This window comes from Phasianus colchicus, chromosome 5 (assembly GCF_987193195.1).
Source record: "Phasianus colchicus chromosome 5, bPhaCol1.hap1.1, whole genome shotgun sequence".
Classification (NCBI taxonomy): Eukaryota; Metazoa; Chordata; class Aves; order Galliformes; family Phasianidae; genus Phasianus; species Phasianus colchicus.
In genome coordinates this window covers 27,785,925-27,801,300 of record NC_143440.1, presented here as the reverse complement: position 1 = coordinate 27,801,300, position 15,376 = coordinate 27,785,925, and the positions used below count along the sequence as shown (strand labels likewise).

The 15,376-nt window shown below is 43.1% G+C and overlaps 1 protein-coding gene across 9 annotated transcripts in view; it reads left to right on the top strand.

Annotated features, from left to right (window-relative positions):
• Positions 1–15,376, top strand: part of RGS6 (regulator of G protein signaling 6) — a 236,549-nt gene that overhangs the window by 159,722 nt on the left and 61,451 nt on the right. For all 9 annotated transcript variants that reach the window (XM_090141088.1, XM_090141090.1, XM_090141087.1 and 6 more), the window contains 2 exons: positions 12,732–12,782; positions 14,192–14,298. In XM_090141088.1, coding sequence (XP_089997214.1) covers positions 12,732–12,782; positions 14,192–14,298 — 158 coding nt within the window. The remainder of the gene's footprint in view (positions 1–12,731; positions 12,783–14,191; positions 14,299–15,376) is intronic.

Below are 15,376 nucleotides of genomic sequence, written 5' to 3'. Positions count from 1 at the left end.
TTACACATTATAAGCATGTTGGGCTTGGATGTCTATGTAAATGGATATAATAAATTTATATTCATTCCTGATAACCACTGATAATCCTTTTTGCAGAAAGGATGAAAATAAGATGATTAAGAATACATCTATTTATTGTCACTGTAAATCAACTTTTTTACATCATTTTACTATTAATGAAGTAATTAAGCCCCATTAATGGTGTGGCTGCCTTTGCTAGCATGTGTTGTGATTTTATATGGAGTTCTTGTTCTTCTCGGGGAGAAATTCATTAGTGGTCAAACTGGTCTCTGTTTACAGGTAATTATTTTTTTTTCTGTAATAGCTGGACAGCCTGATGTGATGGGTCAGAGCATTCACTGGGCTAACTAGGCAGCTCTGGTGCTACAGAATAGGTAACAGGATCATGCCAACAGACTGGAGACTGCCAACTCCTTAACCCCATTTTATAAGCCCCAGAAGTGTGAGATATAGAATTAGCAAATGGAGGTGTACAAGAGCCAAGGGAGTAAGTTCGTTACATTTCCACTCCCATGTATCTTCAGAAAGTAAACTTCTTCTGTGTAATAGATTTCTGATACCAAGTTTTGCTACATTAAAGACTCCAAAAAAGAAAAGGGAAAAAAAAAAAAAAAGAGGAGTAACTCCTCTATTATGAAGGTAAGACCTTCCCTTCTTAGGCTTTGACCTATTTCTACCTCTGCATAGTGAGTAAGATATTAAAGAGAATTAAAATCACAGTATCAAAAGCATCTCTGGTAGAAACACAGTCATTTGGCTGGGTGCACATTCTGTGGTTTTGTAGGTGTAATTTGAAGAAAGGTTTTTATGGGATACGGAGAGGAAAGCTTGAGATGCTGATTGTGGCTTTGCAATGTTTGTTAATGGAAAAGTGTGGAAGGGAGATGTTACTGGTGTGTGAGATGTTTGGGTCAATAGCTTGTTGTGCTGTACTGCAATTTATCCTAACTTCTGTTTATCATACCTACCTATGTGACTTGCCTCTCTGTGTTTTCAAATTTGAATGGATAGAAAACTCTTATGGCTTTCAGAAGCAAAGATCAACTTCTGTTTTGATCACTTCTCCCACCATTTTTTTTTTTTCAGCATAACTGCCCCACACAACCATTATGTATGGTCTTTCAAAAGTCAAGCATGGCTACATTCCAAAACGAAAGCTTAAATGTGCCTGATGCCAAGCTCCAGTGCACTAGGTGAAAAATGTCCAGATACAATGAGTAGCAGAGAAGGACTTTGACATCCTTTATATTTCTGACCTACGCTTTCAGGGCTTTGCTTTGAGAAAACTTTGAAGACATGCCTGAAGTAGCATGTCTGCAAGTAGTTTAGGGGGGTAGGGTTCTAGCTTATCTTTTCTGCTTGGGGCACCACTTAAATGAAGTTCCTGTGTAAAACAGAGAGGAGAGAAACTCTTGTGGAAGCTCATACAATGTAGTGTCTGAGAATGGAATGAAGGTATTGCCAGCTATGGAGCTTACTGTGGGAAAGTAATTGTTACACAAGAAAACTATGTGATGCATGATTCAGAAGATGCAACACTGTCATTCAGCAAGATTTGTTGAATTACTGTCCCTAATGACAGATGAATAATGAGTGGCTCACATATTGGCACAGGATCCCTCAAGGTAGTTTTGCATACATTGCTGTTCCTGAAGGCAGAGAAAATTAAGTTCACGTGTTCTTAAAACTGAGGCCACTCTCTCCATTCTGGTACGTGCATGGGACTCTTCTAGGCTTCACTGGAAGGTATGTTCACATTTTCACAGTAGTATTGGGACCATTTGGTAAAAGTAACTCAGTTTTCGTATACTTACTTTTTCAACACCAAAGCTGTTATTCCTTGTGACTGGTTTTTCTATGCATGTCCTCTCACTCCTTTTACTCTACTCTTTTACTCTTCTGACTGCAAGGGAGGAAGAAATATCAATGGTGGGGGGGTGTGACTGTGAATTATGCTTTCTAAGTAAGGGACTTCAGCTCTGTGCTTTCCACTGTTATCTGCACTCGCCCATGCATGTGCAGCATAAGCTACTGCTAATCCCAGCACAAACAGAATAAAAAGTTTATTTTCAGAATAAATAGTTATGTTACACACAATCTGCTAGACTTGTGAGATACGGCAGCTATAAGTGCTGACCAGCCAGGACTTGCTTCTGCAGCTCATGACAGTGTTGCTTGCAGTGCATTTGGTACAAAGCCCCACATGCTGACTACAGCAAGGAAAAAGTACTTTTTCATAGAAAGTATATGGCTGCTTGAGAGGCCTTCACTCTATCAAAGTTGATCAGACATAACTTTTTTACGTGGCTTTCAGAAGCACATTTGGTATTGAGGTATGCACAGTATTTATAACATTAAGGCATGCATTCTGTATTACTGTGCTTAATCGGGTCTCATGATTAACTGTTACTGAGTTACCGTGCTTTTGTACAGCAGGATTTCTGGTCCCACACCTTCCACGCATCACCTCCATGCTTGCTCTTGCAATGGAGACTGTACAGTGAGCAGCCAGCCAGGTACTCTCTGACCTATGCTCCTGAGGAGAGATTATGTGGGAATAACAAGACAAAGCCATGGATTTCTGTATGTTCAGTTCCAATTCCTTCTCTTGCATACAGGTTTTTACCTGATTTTGCTTCTGGGGATCAGAAAAATGCAGATTTTGCTTTATTCCCCAATAAAAATAGAAGTAAATAAGTACATTTGGGAAATGCCCTTGAGACTAACAGATGTTTCTGCACGTACCTACCCTCACTCCAAACACAGGCTGGTGGCCTGGCAGCAGGGGGGAAGTGACAGGCTCCATGCTGTAGCTGTTCCTGGTGCAGCAGAAGTGAATAAACACGGTGATGGCAGCACTGCCCATTCTGCTGCTGCCTTGCCTGGGCTGTCGGTGTGATGGCGGTGACTCATCCCGCAGCAGCAGGAGCATCGCGCAGCGCGGTGCTTTCCTCACAAATGCGTGCTCTTGGGGTGACGGTGAAAAGTAAACACAAGACGAGCAAAGCCTTTCCTCACTCTGCCTTTCCATGTTTGTTTTCACTTGCAACCTGTTGTATTTTGCTGTCAGGTTGTAGTTCTGACGGGTGACTCGTTGGGACCTTTCCTCTTGCTTCTCTGTGACCCTGCAAGTGACTTCGGCGGAGACCTTGTCCCCTTTTGCCCCTGTCTGACCCGGGCGGGGAGAAGATGGTGCCTCCTCTTTCTGCCCCTCTCCCTGATAACTTTCGTTATCTACAAAATCAATTCCATCCTAGAAGCAAGCGCAGTGCTTTTGGTGCAGGTGCCATCTGATCTGTCAGAAGTCTCTCCTCCCGCCCGCGGCTCCCGCTGTGGGCCGCTGTGGGATGGCGTTCGGGCAGCGGCTCCAGCCCCGGGCGGAGATCCGAGACCCTCCGGAGCGCAGCGACCGCTGTGCGGTCCCTGCCCGTGGCCGTGAGCCGCGGCTCCGCGGGCAGCGCCGCCCCCTGCCGGCAGCGCACGCTGCTCGGTCCCGCGTCCAAGGGGAGATTATTTTCGTTTGAGTCGGCTTGCCACACTGCCCGTGTTCCATCACCCTTTAGGATAGGTTTCCAGCAGATGCGTTCACGTCTGCAAACCCAGCGCTTCCTTCCCGCTGAAAGGCAGCCGTCACCACGGCCTCGCTGCCAACTCCTTGCCTTGGGAGCGACGTTCAGGCGGAGGAACCACTCCGTCCGTATGCGGACAGCGCCCCCTGGTGGCACACTGGCGACATTGCAGCCCGAACACGGGGCTCGGTGCTGCTGGCAGCGGGAATAGCAGTCCTGTGAGCACAGGTGAAGCGTGTTTGATTTTTTTTTTTTTTGAGTTCGTATTTACAGTTTTTCCTGGTTGTTAAAGTAGCTACATAGTTCTAGTTGCTCCAATCTCTTGTGAAAGTCTGAGGATCTTTGAAGCTTGTCTCAAAACTTCCAATGAGTTAAAGCACTTCCCAAGTTATCATAGAATGCAGCATTGTTGGCTATATTTTATATATACTTATTTATTTTTTGCTTTGCATAGAAAGGAGTTGATGTTTTACTTATTTGGAGATTAAAGCTGCTAGAAGATGGCTTACAGTGTCATGTTCCATGCTTGCTAAGAGCCACTGTGAGGCTTCCAGAAAGGTGTGAGCCTCAGAACAACCAAGCAGCTGTGCCATGTCCATAGCCATACTTTCCTGCAAAGGAGTTAAACAAAATGCTGATCTTTAGTTTCTTAGAGGAGCAGAAAAAGGAAATATAGGTAAATATCTTACAAGTTAGATTTGATTTATTCTTAGAATGGAAATGAAAATGTCTTTTGAAAATCATACGGACAGGTACTGTTCTGAGCTGCACAAAGCTTCGATACTGGCTTTAAACCGAATGGCAGTAGTTTAACACAGCTTTCAGCTTTTAAAAATGCTGCTTATTTTCAGCTATTTGATCAAATAAGCTTGGAGGACTTGACAGATAAGGTAGCTGTGGTATGTAGGCATTCAAGAGAATCTGGATGTTGATTTTACTGCTTCTATTACTATATGCAGTCCTATGAAATCCATCAAGCACGGGAAAGAACGAATGGTTTACATATCTTGAACTTGAAAGTTAATTATGTATGAGTTCTGACAGGTGCTTGCTGATATGTTTAAACAAATTTAAAATTTACCCTGATAAATGCCTGTATCTGAGATGCAGGAAGGAGCTGGTGCCAGCCCCAGCAGCCAGCTGCTCTGTGCCAATGCAAACACCTTTATCACAAGGCTTCAGGAGCCCTGCTAAATTATGGCCTCTTCGTTTAGCGTGGCCCTAAATAAACAGCCAGCAGTTGCTATTGATCATAACTCAAATGGAGTTATCATTGGCCAAAAGCTACGTGCAGCCTTAATCCTGCTGGAGAACTGTCCCAGCTAACTGCAGCATCAGTGCAGAGGGGCTACGAGGACAGCTGCTGTCTCGCACACCCTGCTTTGTGTGACTGAAAGGCTGGCAGGCAAAGGGGGGAGTGCACAGAGCTGGTTGGTTCGGTGTTAGGACACTGAACTCCTGAAGGGAAAAGAGCCACTGATGTTGGGTAATTTCGGGGAATGCAACTGTTACTACAGCACCGCAAGTTGTCACAGCCTGTCCTGGAGAATGGCATGGAAAGGAGTAGCAGTGTGTCAGGACAAAGCAGGTTTCTTAGAAAATTTGATGCTGCTAATTGTCCTTGCCTGTAAGAGAGACAGTAACGTTGCCGTAGTTAACACAGAAGAGTGTGATTTTGTGAAATAAATATTTGTCGTGGCCTGAAAAATTGAGTTCTGCCAACAGGATTCCTGACAAAATTCATGGGAGCGTCTCATGTGAGGGCAACAGGGTCAGATCTACTAGCAGGTAAACATAGTAACAGAACTGTTAACATGCTGTAGCTTGAGGTGCACTGTACTGCCATGCATGAGTCTGTGGCATTATGTACCTCTGTAGAGAAACTGTTATAGAGCTGGTGTGGACAAGGAAGGATCCTCATCTGACAGCGTTTGAAACTCTGGGAGTGAAGACACAGTGTGGAGAAACCTGATAATTCCATGCTCCAATACACCAGCCAGCTCTATGCTTTATTGATCTTCCCCTTTTCATCAGGGAAGATTTGCTATTAAAAATACTAATGTGTGATTGAAATGACGGAGGGATTTGATTTGAAGACTGTGAGCATGAATTGTGTCACAGTAAAAACATTTCAGCTCCAACAAGATCCCCAGCATTTCAGTCCCAACAAGGGAACCTTCAAAAGCCCCCGCTCCAGCACCACTTGGAGCTGCTTCCTTGACTGTTCTGTTGCTGAGCTGTTTTGACAGCACGAGAAGCAGTGTCTGAGCACTGCTGTGTGGCACAAAGCCAGGCCTCTTCAGTAGCTCCAGGAATGGAAAGGCAGAGCAGCCTGAAAAGCAACTGTAAATGTGTGATGAAGTGCAGGTGTAAAGTTGCAGCTACAGTTCTTATGATTTGTAAAACGAGGTAACTTCTGGTACTATTACGTGTGTCGCTATTGCTGCTGGGAGACCAGGAATGCTGTTTTTCTGCCTCTTGTGTACCTTTATAATGGCTCTCGAGGCATCACACCCATCTTTGTGGCTGTTACAGGAGGGCTGGGTGCACGTCTCAGTGAGCGGGTCAGGGTTGGGTGTGCTGGGTACAACAAAGAGTCACTGCATGGGGTAACTGGGTGCCAGCGAGTGCTGCAGTGTGAGGAACTGGAGCTGCCAGGTGTGAGGCGTGGGCCCACGCTGCTGCGGCGCTGCAGCTCCAACACAGGGTAAAAATGAGGCTGGTGTTGGCGTGCGGCCGAGCGCCTCATGTCCGTGCAGGTCAGCTGGAAGGAGTCCTTTTGCTGGTGCTGCGCTTTTTCCATTTGAAGACGTGGGTTAAGCCATGCTGGCAGACATCTTCCACCAGGATTAATGTGTGTGTCCATTACAAGGCTCAGAAGCAGGGCCTTACTAATGCAGCTGGAGCGTGCTTGTTTTGAATCCACTGCTCTCAGCTGGCTGTGTCCCTCTGTTAGTGGAAGGGTGCTGAAAGCTCAAAGCCTGGTGTAACTTGTGCTGCTCACATTCACATCTGGTAAAGCTGGCCCATTTTTCAGGTGGGCAGTGCTGTGACAGGAGCAGCCTGGCTCTGATACCCCGAGACCTGACTGGCCTGCATTCCCAGGTGGGTTAGCCCATGTAAGTCTGAGTGACAACAGTATGTGTACTTTGCTAACTTGACTTACTGGGGGAAGGAAGAGTCCTTCCAGCTCACGGTCCGGCAGGGTGAGCTTGTGGCGTTGCTTTCCCCTGGAAGGTTTTCTCTGTCTCTTGTCCTTAAGTGCCAAGCCCATGTGCTGCAGCCAAGAGCCTGAGCTGTTGCTCCCTTTTGTGAAAGAAGGTATTAGTAGGATCGCTGTTAATTATTGCTTCAGAACCTTGTGACAGGGACAAGCAAGAGTCAAGCATCAGAGCTGATAATTATCATAGGATTTTGGTAAGTCTGTGGTCAGATTCACAGCATTTTGTTTACTCAGCCATGGCCACTCATGCGATAGAGGTACAGCGTGCTTCTGAAGTTCAAAAACAACATACCAAAAAACTATGGTTGGAATACTATTCTGGGACTCCTTTCTGAAATGCTGATAATTGTTGTAAGTGGACAAGCATGGAGTATAGCTTTCTGCAGACAACAGTAAAGGGACAGAGAAGAGATGAGGAAGTGGTTGGAATAGCATATCAGCCTCAGCACTGTGATAAGTGATCCGTACTTGTCAGGAAAATGCAGAGGATCTGCAGATTCTGAACCCATCAAATTTAGACATTTTCTGTCCTTGTTGCTGTTTAATCAGCCTGTGCAACTTATTTTCATGTGCTGCTTTGCCATTGTGCAGCAAGCAGCGTTCTTGCTTCACACAAGTGTTACATTTTTCAGTTTTTTATTACAAGAAAAATGCATTGTAAATTCAGGCACTCAAAAGTTGAGGTGAACAAAAATAAAGGGCCTTTAAAAAATTTAACTGCTCCAGTCAAAAGCGGGTAACAGTCCTGCTGCTAACGGCTGTTAATAATTCACAAACAAGATTTAAAGTGAGTATAATGTAAAGGGAAATTGCTATTGGTAGGAGCTCAAAGCTGTTGTAGCTTTGATGATGCTCCTTGCTGACACTGAGTGGTGCAATTACCACATGCTGATGGAGGAGAGCTGCTATTACCACATTTTCTGAGTCAGCTGCAGAGCATTGCCTGTTTTACATCAGTACGCAGTTGTGTGTGTATCATAGGCAGCTTCTATAAAGTGCTTCCTCGGTATTTTTAACACAATATTATGAAAAGAACCAGATATTTCTTTCTTTTTTATTATTTTTTTTTTTTAAATTCCAGTATCGTAAAACATGAAGAAACTGTGGCAGTGACTGGGGCTCTGTGTGATAAAAATAGCAGCAAAGAGTGCTAAAGACCTTGAGAAATTTCATATGAAATTGTTTTGCCCTTTACCGTGGGTGATGCTTCTTTGTTTATTTTTGCAAACCCAGTGATGAAAGTGTGGATAATTAATTAGCTTTTTGTTTGTAGACTTACAAGGACTTTGTGCTGTTGGAGGGAGAAAAAAAATTAAAAATCAGCACACCATTTGTTGGTGTGACTGCCACAGCTGGTAGAGTAGAAAGCAGGGACTTGAGGGACTGCTCATGTACCTGGGCAGGTATCCTTCTATGCCTACTTGACTGCTCATGAACTTCTTCAGTCTCACTTTTTTGCTGGGAATAATTTAGGATTGATCTGTGTTCAGGAGCAAATCGTTTGCAAAAATTGGTGTTAAAATGGGCTCATCTATTTTCAAAAAGGAAGTGACAGAAAGAACACCTTTTTAGCCTTGCATCGAAATATTATCTGAACCTTGAGTTTGTAGATGATTGATACCAGAGGCATGCAGTTTGTTTGCTCATCTAGTGTGTCATAGATTGTGTAGATATTATACAGGAAGAATCTGAAGATTTCACATTTTTTCATGTTCTTTTTTTTTTTAAATAATAATAAAAAAAAAACAAACAAACATCTAAATATATTTGGAGAGCATTAGGGTTCCGCTAGCATTGGAAAAAATAGTGAGCAAATAACCAAGAAATCATATGTCCATATGTCTGTTGCTGTAGGTGTGTATTTATGACAAATATTCCATAATAGTTCTTTAGCCAGAGGAGCAATCTCCACTCCAAGCAAAAAATCTTTAGAAACTGCTGGAGAAGGGTTCATCATTCTGGGTTCTTCTGCTGTTTCACATGATCAGTAGAAGATGGACAAATCTGATTATGAGTGGGTCTACATTTTCTATGTAAGCCCTGGATTTTCTGGAAGAGCTAGAACAATTTAGGTTGAGTAGGAAAGGTATCGATTACAGTGGTGGTGACTCACCTCATTAACTGCATCTTGCCAATAGCCTCACACCACGTGAAGTTTTTTTTAATTTATTTTTCTATGGCTGGCCAGTCGTTTGTCATGTTGACAGGCAATGGCCTTCTGAGAACACTAGCTACTATTATGGGATCACTGAGGCTGAACAGAAAAGGAGAAAATAGCAGGAAATATAAAACTGCTACTCTGTCTCAAAAGCAGGTAGGTGGAAAAAATGGTCATTGTGAATCTGTTTGAGCATAAGGTGATAACTATTCTTTTGGTGTTAAGCAACTTCATCTACCTCAGCTTCAAAGAAAAGCCTAAAGCAACGAGAATAAATTTTCTAACAGGTGGGTAGGAAATAGATGTTCTCAGACTGTTGATTAACCTTGAACTAAGCATACAGATTTGGAGAAAACACAGAATACCTAGCGAACAGCACAGAGGATATGCGAAACATTCCTCTACCTAGATCCAGCAATACTTTACACTGTGAAAACCATCTGTTTTCAGAAGATCTCAAATGTCCCGTTAGTATTTAGTGGAAATGTGTCATGGTTGAGGGTTTCTCTTGGGTATCCTCTGGGAGCACTCGTGAAATGTGGAATGTGAAAATCAGCCAAAGATGATCTTTTTGGGAAGGTGAATTATGTGGAGATTCAGTCAGGCCTAATCTACAGGAGAGATTAAGAAGAAATTTTCATGAAAATTTACAGATAAAGCATCTGTGTTTTGATCTGACAGCGGAGGTTCTTGTGACTGAATCCCTTACATCTCCACCACCTTAAAAGTATAGATCTAATTTCTTATTTGAGAAAGGACATAGAGTTTATAGATAGGCAAAACTACGTTGCAGGGATGGAACCAGACACAAGGAAAAGCAAAGCCAATGTGAGATTAACCCTAAAAGTTGAAGGTGTTGTAGGAGATGGCAGTGAAGAGTTTTCATTATGATTGAATATTAATTAGTGACATGGCTATTAATGATGACAGTAATTAACAGAGGAAGGAAAGACTTGTCATTGTCCCGAGGGTGAGTAATCAGTCTTGGCAGGTGATAAATAATGGTTCAGCAAACTCAGCAGAAAGATAATCTGTCTGCCTCAGGACAACTGGAGAACAGCTATAAAATCTTCCAGGCTCTTGGCAACATTCAAGAATGACTTCATGTTTTTAAGAGACAAATTAAAATCCTTGATCTCTAATGTTGCTTATATTCTGGAGTGACTGATCACAGTAGTTCTGACTGAGTCAAACCTTTATTTGTTAATCTTAAAAGTAAGAAGAAAGATTGGTGAAACAGCTTTCAGCGTTGTTTGAATGTTTGATTGCAGTTTGATTAAAATTGAATAAATTCAAGTAGAATATGATCATTCTATGGAGAGTTAATCTTGTGTTAAGTATCCTGTATATTTGGAAAGGGATTGATTGGAATGCACTTCACCTCCCTTCAGCAAGACAATGAACTAACTACTCTAAAAGATGTTCAGATATGAGCTGTCACATCAATTGGGAATGAAATGACTAAGAGAGTACTGCAGACCTGTAGTCTGAGACCAAAATCAGGGAAACTAGTGGACTTTTTGGTTTGGGATACGAACAGAAAAAAAACCAACAAAACAAACCGAGGATGATTCTGGTTTACCTTGAGCCAAGACAGCAAATTGTGATGTTTTGTTTCCAGAGATACAGAAGGCTTCGATTTCAGCCTTCTTGAAATGATTTTCTAACCCCAAGTGTTTGTTATACCTTTAGGCTATTTTTGTTTTGCAGAAGGCAGCATCCGTGTTTATAAAATTGAAAGTTTTATTAACAAGCATGTCAAAACAACAGTTATGGACTCCCAAACATTTTCCTATGTATTTTTCAGCTAGCATTGTGTCTGCTAGTAAAATCCCAAGCAAGCATCCCGTGTACTGAATGTACAGAATGTTGTCTGTGGCCAAATCAGGGCTCACTAAAAATGTGGCTTATTACACTAGAGAATAAAGTGCCACATTTTATGGGTGAGAGTCAATGCATTCTGATGTTCAACTATGTACAGTAACTCTTGTGAAAAGATTGCCAGTTTCTTGCCTATTTAATGTATATGCACACTTAGCTTAAGCAGGGTATGCAGAAATGAGCTAAAGCAGTACTCAGCTAGGACTCTGAAATTTGTAAGGCTGTAAATTAGTCAAAAGGTGTTTTATTTGGGTTCTGTTGTATGACTGATTGTGGGTCAGCTGAGTCCCTGAGTGCCAGAGGACAAAGAAGGGAAACTAGACTTTTAGCTCTCTTTGTTTGGCTGATAACTCAGTTCCACGTTTCTGTATGATTGCTCTGACATTAAAGTGCCAGGTGCCAATAAATGGTCCTTCATCTCCTTGCTGGATAGTACTTTCAGAAACAGAACTCCCTGTATCACAGAATCACAGAATGGCCTGGGTTGGAAGGGACCTCAAGGATCATGAATCTCCCTGCCACAGGCAGGGCCACCACTCTATACATTTAATGCTAGACCAGGTTGCCCAGGGCCCCATACAACCTGGCCTTGAACTCCTCTAGGGATGAGGCATCCACAGCCTCTCTGGGCAGCCTGTTCCAGCACCTCACCATTCATAGTAAAGAACTTCCCCCTGACATCCAACCTAAATCTTCCCTCCTTCAACTTCAAGCCATTTCCCCTTGTCCTGCAGTTATCTATCCTTTCAAAGAGTTTGATTCTCCTCCTGTTTGTAGGCTCCCTTTAGGTATTGAAAGGCTGCAATGAGGTCACCCTACAGCCTTCTTTTCTCCAGGCTGAACAAGCCCAGCCTCCTGATCATCTCTGTGGCTCTCTTCTGGACCCTCTCCAACAGCTCCCTGTCTTTCTTGTACTGAGGGCTCCACACTTGGATGCAGTACTCCAGATGGGGCCTCACAAGAGCAGAGTAGAGAGGGACAATCACCTCCTTGTCCCTGCTGGCCACCCCTCTTCTGATGGAGCCCAGGATACCATTTGCCTTCTGAGCCGCAAGGGCACACTGCTGACTCATGTTAAGTTTTTCATCCATCAGGACCCCCAGGTTCTTCTCTGCAGGGCTACTCTCAAGGACTGCTCCTTCCAGTCTGTATGGATGCCTCGGATTCCTCCGGCCCAAGTGCAAAACCTGGCTTTTTGCTGTGTTGAACCTCATTAGGTTCACCCAGGCCCACCTTTCAAGTCTGTTGAGGTCCCTCTGAATGGCATCCCTTCCTTCCACCATGTCAACTGCACCACTCAGCTTGGTGTCATCAGCAAAGTTGCTGAGGGTGCACTTGATTCCATTGTCAATGTCATTGATAAAGATGTTAAAGACCACCGGTCCCAAGACAGATCCCTGGGGGACCAGCCTCCACCTGGACAAAGAGCCATTCATGACCACCCTCTGTCTGTGGCCTTTCAACCAATTTCTTATCCATCGGGTGGTCCTCCCTTCAAATTAACACCCCTCCAATTTGGAGATAAGGATGTGGTGGGGGACCATGTCAAAGATATATTCTACATGCTGAGGTGGGAGAAACGCAACTGGGAGAGAAGAAGTTACCTGAAACTATTAGAGTAGCAGTTGACTTAGAGTGTGGGAAGTCTCCTCTGGCGCTTGGACTTAGTACCTACCAGTGAGCATATAATTACAGTGTGACACAGGAAGCAAAAACAATTTGAAACCTTGGGAGAGATTAAAAGGAAAATGGATAATAAATGCTTATAAGTTCTTTTGTATCTCATCTCATTATCTTTCCCTAGGACTCTCAAAAACTTCTTGGTCTCAGTGTTCAATGCCTTCTTTTTTCCCACTTATTTATTGATTTTATTTTGCAGGTGCTGATATTGTGCAGTGGCTTATGAAGAATCTCAGCATTGAGGATCAAGGTAAGGTGAACCATGGCTGGGAATTAACAGACATTTCAGCTATATTGCGTGTGTGCCACAAAAGAGTATGTTCTACTTCACTGCAGAGTGTAAAGCAGTAGAACAACAAGGTTGATTTAAGTATTTGGTGGGAAGGAGGAAAGCAGATAAGAATCAGCAACATAATTAAGTCTAATATCTTACAACTACGGTGCACAGAAAGCACTCTGTAGGAGTCCTAGTGTGTCTGTGAAATTGTTACTACCTAAGAAAGCCTGATGTATTCTAAGGCTGTTCCCAGACCCATAAAGGAAGTTGGGAGACAGGTGATTAAATGGGTGAAGGTAGTGACAGGACTCCCTGGTGTGGAGAAGGGTAGCCACAAATGACAGGACATGGTGGCCAACGATGATACAGACACCAGTATGGGATCAGATGGTGATTTATCGTGGCAGCTAGATAAATGGACAATGAGCCATAAACTGTGATCAGTGTTTGGGCACAGTCCAAATAGTTCACACTTCAGAGAAACCAAAATCACCTTTCACACAGTTGAGAACTATGGGGGAAAAAAAGGCCTTGTTCAGGCCCAGAAGTTTCTTTTGCTTTCCTGTAAAGAAAAAAAAAGTCAACATTTCATTTTGCAGTCTGCTTCTGCTGTCACTATGTAAAAACAGGAGTAGAGGTAACATCGACTCACCCAGGACAATTTTCTACACACATCTCTTCTCGTGAGTCCAGTCAAGTCCAAACCTGAATTTCAGCTGCAGACAATGGATTTATTATCTGCCTGGGCACATGTGATAATCTAATGTGTATTTTGCAAGTCTGAGACAGTAGATGCAACTTTTGACAGTTGACATCCGTTGAAAATCTGTGCAAATCGTAAACTCATAGAATGGTTTGGGTTGGAAGGGATCTTTAAGATCATGTAGTTTTAACCCCCCTGTTAGAAACAGGGACACCTCCCTCTAGACCGGGTTGCACAAAGCCCCATCCAGCGTGGCCTTGAAAGCCTCCAGAGAGGAGGCATGCACAATCTCACCGGGCAATCTGTTCCAGTGTCTCACCACTCTCACAGTAAAGAATTTCTTCCTGATATCTAGTCAAAATCTATTATCTCCCAGTTTAAAGCCATTTCCCCTAGTCCTGTAGCTACATGCCCCTATAAAAAGTCCCTCCACAGCTGCTGTAGTGGCGAGGGCTGCATCTAGGGAGTTTCATCTATATTTTAAGGCTGCTTTCTGCTCTCCTGCTTTGCATGATTTCATTGGAAGGCGTATGGATGAAATGTGATTGAAACATGGCTTATGCACGTGAGGTCACGGTGTGACTCATCCGCAGCCCCGCTGCTGAAAGCAGAGGGTTGTGCAGAGCACATCATCCTGACACATCTCCTCTTTTTTCTCTCTTTTTCTACTCTTTAACAGGGGAAGCAATACACTTGGGAAGTCTTATCGCTGCACAGGGTTATGTGTTTCCAATCTCAGACCATGTCCTTACCCTGAAAGATGATGGGACATTCTATCGTTTTCAGGTTGGTGAGCCCTCTGCCCTGCGTGTGTACCCTTTTCTGCTGTCCTCTGATGGCACAAAATTGAGTAGCCACTCTCCTGTCCAAAGTGGACCAGAGCAAACTTTGGAATCAGACATTTGAGCTCCGGCGCAGAGGGAAGTTCATACTTTTAATCTGCTTCTGGTTACAGGTTGGTGTGGGAGTGGGCATGCTTCAGCCTTTGGCTCTGTTACAAACAAATGCCTAACCTTGGAAGGTACTTAAGCTGGGACACATCTATCCCTCGTTGTCTCTGTGCCTCCAGATGTGTTCAGTTTTTAAAGCATCCTGTGCTTGAGTTCAGTGTCCTTTCCAAAACTTGCTGCTATCAAACTCCTAGATAACTGAGTGTGAGTGCTGCAATAACTCCTTTTAGACAGATCCTGTAACTTTAAAAGAAGCAGTGAGTTCAGAACCAGAGTCCTGTTGTTTAATCTTGGTCATTAAATTTGTATTTTTCTGTTATTTGATCTCTGTCAGCTTCCTTATCTTTCCTGTAACCTCTCTTCTATTCAGCATACCATTTTTTCCTTTCCATTTGTTTTTTCTTTTTTAGTTTTTATTCAAAAATCATGTTCTCATCTTTGCATCTGCTGCTCATGCTCACAGACCCGCTCCTAATATGGTATTGTTATTACATGAGAACAATTGCACAGGGAACAAAAAAAACCCAACAAAAACAACAACAACAACAACAACAAAAATGAACAGGGAGATCACAGACCTAAACGTATCTCTGCCCGCCCTCTGATTACCTGGCATCACTCAGGCTAAGATTTTTCACGACAGTTCTCTTGGTTTTTACAGAGTCCTACTATTCCCATCGTACAAGGCTTGGCAGAAGCAGGGGTAATGCTGATTGCCTGTTTAGTTGTATTTTTGTGATACCATAGGAATTTTAATTCTCAAATAATCCAGTGCCAGATTTCAAAAGCAGAGTGTCATCTAATTTCTTATTTTAAACCCATGTAAACTACATCATCAAATTGTTTTGACTGCTTATTGACTTTTTTTTCTCTCCCCTTATCTTTTCCTGCAATTGTGTTTACTGTTTGCCTGT